Source organism: Nanorana parkeri, unplaced genomic scaffold (assembly GCF_000935625.1).
Source record: "Nanorana parkeri isolate BGI_ZX_2015 unplaced genomic scaffold, ASM93562v1 scaffold1209, whole genome shotgun sequence".
Taxonomy (NCBI): Eukaryota; Metazoa; Chordata; class Amphibia; order Anura; family Dicroglossidae; genus Nanorana; species Nanorana parkeri.
The window spans coordinates 377656-385167 of record NW_017307477.1 but is presented as its reverse complement, the minus strand read 5'-3'; the positions used below and the strand labels follow the sequence as shown (position 1 = coordinate 385167).

The 7512-nt window shown below is 43.7% G+C and overlaps 1 protein-coding gene across 1 annotated transcript in view; it reads right to left on the bottom strand.

Moving 5' to 3' along the window:
• LOC108796998 (contactin-associated protein-like 5) overlaps positions 1-7512 on the bottom strand; it is a 283699-nt gene that overhangs the window by 71355 nt on the left and 204832 nt on the right. Inside the window, exon 15 of the mRNA XM_018568564.1 lies at positions 2447-2597. Within this exon, the coding sequence (XP_018424066.1) occupies positions 2447-2597 (151 nt within the window). The remainder of the gene's footprint in view (positions 1-2446; positions 2598-7512) is intronic.

Here is a 7512-nt window from a genome sequence, read left to right as displayed (position 1 = left end):
TACTACATACTGTATTACATACATTATTTCCTTCAGTCTTATATCAGACCTCCGTCCTTCCCTTCAGTCTTATATCAGACCTCCGTCCATCCCTTCAGTCTTGTATCTGACCTCCATCCTTCCCTTCAGTCTTCTATCTGACCTCCATCCTTCCCTTCAGTCTTCTATCTGACCTCCGCAATTCCCTTCAGTCTTCTATCTGACCTCTGTCCTTTCTTTCAGTCTCATATCTGACCTCCGTCCTCCCTTCAGTCTCATATCTGACCTCCGTCCTCCCTTCAGTCTTATATTTGACCTCCGTCCTTCCCTTCAGTCTTCTATCTGATCTCCATCATTTCCTTCAGTCTTATATCAGACCTCCGTCCATCCCTTCAGTCTTCTATCTGACCTCCGTCCTTCCCTTCAGTGTTATATCTGACCTGCTTCCTTCCCTTCAGTCGTGCACAGTTTTACCGACTTCTTTCCTGGACTGGAATGGCTTCCTCTGATATCACTGCACAGTGGGAGCTTCTCACAATCTGCATTAGAAGTTGCAGCAAGTCAGATAGAGCCCGCCTCATTTCTTGGCTGGAGGTGGTCCAACATTATCTAGCACTTTCCTCCCCAGCCTAGCTGTCCCTGGCCCCGCCCCTTTTATTTATTGGATTTCAGTTCTTTCTCCAAAATCTCCAGATGTCAATCCAATGGAGCATCTGTGGGATGTGCTGGAAAAACAAGTCCGATCCATGGAGGCCGATCACCTCACAACTTACAGGACTGACGGCTTGGTGCCAGATACCACAGCATACCTTCAGAGGTCATACCTGGATGGGTCAGGAAAAGGGGGACCTACTAAATATTAGGCAGGTGGTCATAGTGGTATGGATGATCACTGTATACAGTGGGACATGCCCCTTTGTGAAGGATTACCCAAGGTGCAGACAGTGGATAGAATAAGGCATACTGTATCGCTACGAAGGGTGGATTAATAACCGAAGGGGTGAGTTGAGTTGTGATGCTAAAGAGTGTCATCATGAGGTGATGGTGGGAGTAAAGTGGGTGAAGTGTTAGGTGGCTACATTACTGTGATAATAGCCCATTGTAGGCTACTATCCAGGGCATGGGGCAAGCACAACTACAAAATACAAAAAAAAGGGGGAGGGGGAGAAAGGAAGGCGTGAAAGAGGGTTGGAGAATGCAGGATCAGAGACAAGGGTAGAAAAGGAGAGGGGAGGGGCTACCGTCCGGGTATCTTCAAAGAAGGGAAAAAAGCAGAGAAGAGCTGGAAAGGAATGAAGATTATGGAGCAAGACGGGGTGACATCGGTGGCATGGAATTGGAGGAAGAAAGAGGAGAATGGTAGTGCGGCGATGAGGGGGAGTAAGAGAGAAGGGCTACTTATTGTAGGAGGGCAATGTAGGTGTCGGAATCTTTGAATAGATGCCAAGCTGTCCAAGTCTTTAGATAGCGATGCATATCATCCTTACCAGAGGAAATGAGTTCTTCCATGTTTGCCACCATTTCCACTCGGGAGAGCCATTCCCGGATTGATGGTGGATGAGGTGATTTCCAATGCCTTGGAATCACAGTTTTTGCTGCGTTCAGCAAGTGGATGGCCAGAGAGCTTTTGGTTATGCGTGGGGGGGGTAGTGAAGTGATATAAAAGAAAGGATGCCAGAGAGAACTCAAGGGAGGTACCTGTGATGGTCCTCAGTACGGCGTGCACTTCCGCCCAGAAGGGCGAGATAAGCGGGCAGGACCACCAAATGTGGAGGAGGGTGCCCTCTGCCTGAGAGCAACGCCAACAGGTGGCAGGAGTATCTGGAAAAATGCGGTGTAGCACTGTCAGTGTTTTGTCTCGTGACCGAAGTTTGTAGTTAGTCTCCTGGATTTCTACATTTAGGGAGCTAGACAACAACAAAACAGTGTGGGCGGGAGGAGGAATCGTTCAGTAGGGCGTATAGAGTTGAAATCGCATGCGTGATTCTTTGTGAAGATGTGCAAAAGGTTTTAGGGGGAGAGTGTGGGAGTGTCTGTTTTCTCGAGGGTTAAGGAAGTGGCGTAGTTGTAGATACGTCCACATAGGAATGGGGTGTGCAGGGTTCTGGGAGTTGAGGTCCGATAGGTCCCGAAATTCTCCTTGTCGGTTGAAGAACATGTTTGCAGTTGGGGCGGTGTCCGGTGACCATCGGTGGAGAAAAGAGCTGTGGAAGCCTGGAGGGAAGGCTGGGTTCATGCGTATCGGGGTAAGAGGGCTGAGATGGGAAGAAAAAGAAGTCAACCCACATAGCATGACAAAGAGGCGTAGGGTGGTGCCCACCGTGGGGGTGTGTGAGTATGAAATATGGATTTTGCATCAGGTAACACAGATTTATAAGTATTCATAACCCGCAATTATAGAGTTTTTCCATTGAAAAAAGATCATTTGTTTCCACTTTAATAAATAATATTATAATCTCTGTCTTACCAGTCAGGTCTGTCAGCGTCACAGTTGCAGTATTGTCTCATATCGATGCAGCTCTCCTCCAGTCCACATGCACATTGCCCAGGCAGGGACCCGCCCCAGTAGGTGTGTCTCTCGTTCCCTCTTCCAATCCACCACGTGTACGGGTTTCCACCTGAACACAAAGGTCAATAGATACAATTTTTAAAAAGTCATATCTTTTCCATATTTGTCATTTCATGTTAATCTTAAATATAATTTGTAAATTGTAACTGAATTAAAAAATTAATAATTTTGATTTTAATCTGCAACTTCAGCAATTGTTTAAAATTGCCATAAAGCTCAGCTTGGGCTCCTGTGTCATATTGCAGCCTGCTTTTTCTAGCTATCCGCACACAGCCTGAAGTCAGATTGCTGACATTGTCTGCTGGAGGAGTTTCTCTATAGGCAGAATATTTACTGAGGCTCTTGCATGTACAAAAGGACGTGAAGCTGCTGCTTTTCTTATTGCAACACTGAGATTGTTCAGATGGTGGTAATGATGACGGCTGACCGTCACACTTAGCAGACCGTTTGGATAAAGATGAATCAAAACAAAACTTTATTGTATCTCTCCCCAGCAGCATATACTGTACTTACCCTGTTTTCTCTCTGAGTTCCAGTCTGTTGAAGCTACCTAGGTTGAGATGACATCATCACTCTGCTACAGGCAAGAAAAAGCATTTCCTCGGTCTCCCTTAGTGGCAAGAACAGAGTTAGGAACTATGCCAGGGATATCTCATCACTAGAAATATAGGATGCCCACCTGGGAGCTAATGATCCCTTTTGGGTGGAATTACACTTTACTAAGACATTGCTAAGTGCCCTAATGGAATTAAGTGATTCATTTATGTCAATCAGGTCTCACTTTAAATCAAATAATATTATGACAAATTTTGATGGGTTTGTGGGTTACTGCACCCTACATATCACCATTACACTTTGTTCTCCCTTATTAAATAGTAGTGGCATTACTAGGGGGGTGCAGCCCCCACCCGGGTGACACCATTGGAGGGATGACACCAAAATTACTAACAGTCATTTTAGTGTCACCCCCTCTGAAAAGTCGGTCATAGACCAATAGTTGCAGGAGAGAGGAGAGCATACCTTATCCCGCCGGGTGAACGTCCCCTCCTCTCTCTGCCAGCGTCCATCACAAAGATGGACACCAGCAGGTACCACCAAGATGGTCGCGCATGTGCAATGACGTCATGGCGGGGTGTCACCCGGTACCCGCTCTGGGTGACACCCAGCCTCGGGACGCTCCTGTAAAATAGTTTTAGAACCTGGGCCCAAAACACACATCCAAAAAAGACTTCAACACAGCACACAGGGTGTATGTTATCTTAAATAGAACTAATTATAGAATGTATACTCTCTATTTACATTTTTTCCCCCAATCTAACACCGATCCTAGTAAAAAAAAGGGTGTTTTCTTTTATTCTCTTAATTTTTTTTTCCTATAGATTGCATAAAAAATAAAATCATTTTTGCAATAGAATATCACTAAAAGGAAACATTGTTTGTTATTCCTAAACCGATAGGCCCATATCAGAAAGGTAACAATTGCCCTGGTCTACAGGGGTATACAGATGTGATCTGAAGTGGTTAAATAAGATGAGCTGAGCTTTATTTTTCACTTACTCATAACTTACTTTTGTGTAATTAGCACAAAACATAATTTGCTCCAGTGGGACGTACAAGTTCCCATGGTGCACTGCCAGACAGATTCACCATGAAGCTTTGTTTCTTTAACAACACTTTCAGAGAACACAATCAAGGCTAATTAATTCAGCACCTAATTAACACAGAAAAGGGAGACTGGCAGAGTTAAGCTTCGTAGATATGGGAGTGGATGGAAACAAACTTTGATTTCCCACCAGGAAACCAAAACCTTGTTTCAAACCACGCCATGTTCAAGGACAGCCTTAGTGTTGTCCTTGAACTCGGTGAGATGATGATGTACCACCAAAACATCTGCTGTAAGCTGCTATTATAGAAAGCCCACTGTGGGGGGGGGGGGGAAGCAGTGACAACCTATATCTGGTTCCTTATGCTGGTTTCACTGCCCCGTTGTGAAATACACTAAATGGTCAAAAGCTTGTCCAACATCCCATTCCGTAACCATGGCAAATATTATGGAGTTGGTTGACAGTTACAGGGCTCCAGACAAACCACATACTACTGTCATGGAGGCTTACAATGGTCAGCTTCCAAAACCATGGGCATTTATATAGATGTGTCCTCCCTTTGAGGCTTTATCAGCCTCCACTCTTCTGGGAAAGCTTTCCATTAGAGTGAGTGTTTGGACATTTGTGCCCATTCAGCCAAAAGAGCAGGTCAGGTATTGATGTAGTATGAGAAGACCTGGGTCGCAAGCTCAATTTATCCCAAACATGTTCTATAGGGTCAAGACTCTGTGTAGGTCACTCAAGATTCTCCATACTCAGTAAGGCAGAATCGCCACAATGGATTATTGGGGAGAAACCAGGAACAGTAAGTAGAAGCTCACTCCCTCCTCTTCCCTGTCTGTCCAAAGCTCTGGTCCCCAGTAATGTACCCACTTTGCTGAGCGCTCTCTTGCTTCCTGTACTTGACTTTAATATGGTCAGGAACTGAGGCCTTGAACCTGGGTCTCCCACACACTGGACCGTGACTTATCAGGTTTGCCGCCTTGGACTTTGCTTCCAGACTTGAATCTGCTATAGTCCTGTATACTAAGCTTCTCAATGAGTCTCTTGTGGCCAATCAGAGTACATGGCCTTTTATTTAAAGAACACCCTGTGTCCTTGCCAGATTATTGTGCTCCACACATAATCCAGTCTGCTGCCTTGTGCTACTTCCTTTACTACTTGGAATGGAATTTGGCTTGTGACCCGACTACAAAACTATTCCCCAGCAATGACCCCAGCTTGTGACCCCAACTATGAAACTCTTCTCCAGCATCAACCTTGGCTTGTGACCCCAACACTGATTCCGGTCTAGTGATTCTGACTATTTAACCTCTTCTTCTTCCCTAAGAACTGTGCTTAGCCTGAAGGTTTCCGGTAGACTTGTGCGCTGTCAAAAAATTTGTTCCGTTTCGTTTCATTTCGGAATATCTGTTATTTCGTATTTCGTAATTCGTGTCCGAAACTCAATTCGGATTCGTACGAAATATGAATTTTCGTTAGTTTCGGCACATTTTCGTAACTTTACGAGCATTCGTTATGATGAAGTCAAAAAGCAAAATACCTTTGTTAATATTGGAGTTGATGAGTTTTTTTTTTTATCTGAAATTCGGATCCGAAATCCGTTAACAGAATTCGTATTTCGTTTGGTTGACCAATCAGAGGTTTTCTCTTCTGCTGCTGAGAGTTGCATTACAATACAGGCAGGAAATACAAAATTCAGTTAACGGATTTTTGTTCCGTTACGAACATTTTTTATATTGAAGTTAAAAAGCAAAATACCTTTGTTAATATTGGAGTCGTTGTAGTTGTTTTTTTTTATCCGAAATACGGAATTCCGTTAATGGATTTCTGATCCGAATTTCGTATTTCGGATTAAAAAAATAACTACCATCAACTCCAATATATTAACAAATGTATTTTGCTTTTTAACTTCAATATAACGAATGTTCGTAACGGAACGAAAATACGTCAACGGAATTTTGTATTTCCTGCCTGTCTTGTCATGTTGTTCAACCTCATTTACAGGGGTAATATTAGTTCTTGTTTCAAAAAAATTTGGATCCGAAATTCGTTAACGGAATTTCGTATTTCGGAAACTGCAATTCGGATTTCAGATGCTTCCGAATTTACGAATTTCAGGAAAATTCGTAATGAAAGGAATTGCACATGTCTAGTTTCCGACCACTGGTGTCCACTCTCCTAACATATATACTTTATGTTAAGGTCTAAGCAGAGATCCCAACCTGAAAAAAAGCAATTTCAGGGAGGTGCCCTCTGCCTCTCTGCTATCTAATAGCAGGAGACTCCCGGAACATCAGGGAGTGTTGGGATGTCTGTCTAAACCATACAAAATGTTGCTATGGAGCCCCACAATTTGCAATTATGGCTCTGTAACTGCCTAGTGATGGGTAACAAAGGGTTGAGTATGATTCTGATGCATGGGCAGGTGTTGAGGGGCCATAGCCATGTAAGAAGTTGTGAGTTGACCATGAAAGCCAACTAGAGCCTCAACGTTTGGCCAGAGTGACACTTCAATAAGATATTGTTCAATAATCAGAAGATTTTGTAAAAGTCGAACCACCAAATCTCAAAATAAACATTAGAACTCGGCTGCAGCTGATACATTGTGAGCCGTCAGGCCCTCGGGCCTCTGCTGTATCAGAATTAAATAAGGAATACATTTTGTCTCTTCTCTTTTACGGGTCACTAAAGGTTTAAAGTGTGCCGGGCTTTTTCCAATCTTGCTGCCATGATTGCACGCAGCTCGTTTCAGAAACAATCTTTGGAAATTGGTTTTAAGTGAAAACCTGATAGAGGGGAACATTTGGTCAAGGTCCATTTCCTGGGCTGATTTATAACAAAAATATCTGAACACAAGGGAAGAGTGCTGGGACATGCAGCAGTTCACCTTTTCAAAGGGAACATGTTTGTGATGAGTCTGACAGCATCTGAATTTATTCTGTATGCAGCTATTTAAAATTTTTTTGCAGACATAAAGCATTGTCCAGAGCTACTGACTCCATGCAGCTCTTTACTAGAGTCATAGCCTTCAAAAAGTTGCAAAATTTAAGTGAACGTAGCATCAGACACTTTTCTACTTTGAGCTCTAGAAGGACTGAGCTATTTTTGTTCTGGTGATCTGTCGACACTGAGAACTTATCAAGTTCTGTGACCGCCTGACTTCCGGTTTCGTTACAACCAAGAGGTTTGCCCAAGAAACTTGTTCTGCACGAGCGCCAGCCAAGGCATTGGCCTATACACATACAGCACAGCAATTAAGTAATAAAATGAACCAGGATCACACTAATCCAGCACGTTATTATTCTGAGTTGCCCCACTCAAGCGGCGGCCATATTCCCCCCCCCCCCCCCCAAACGT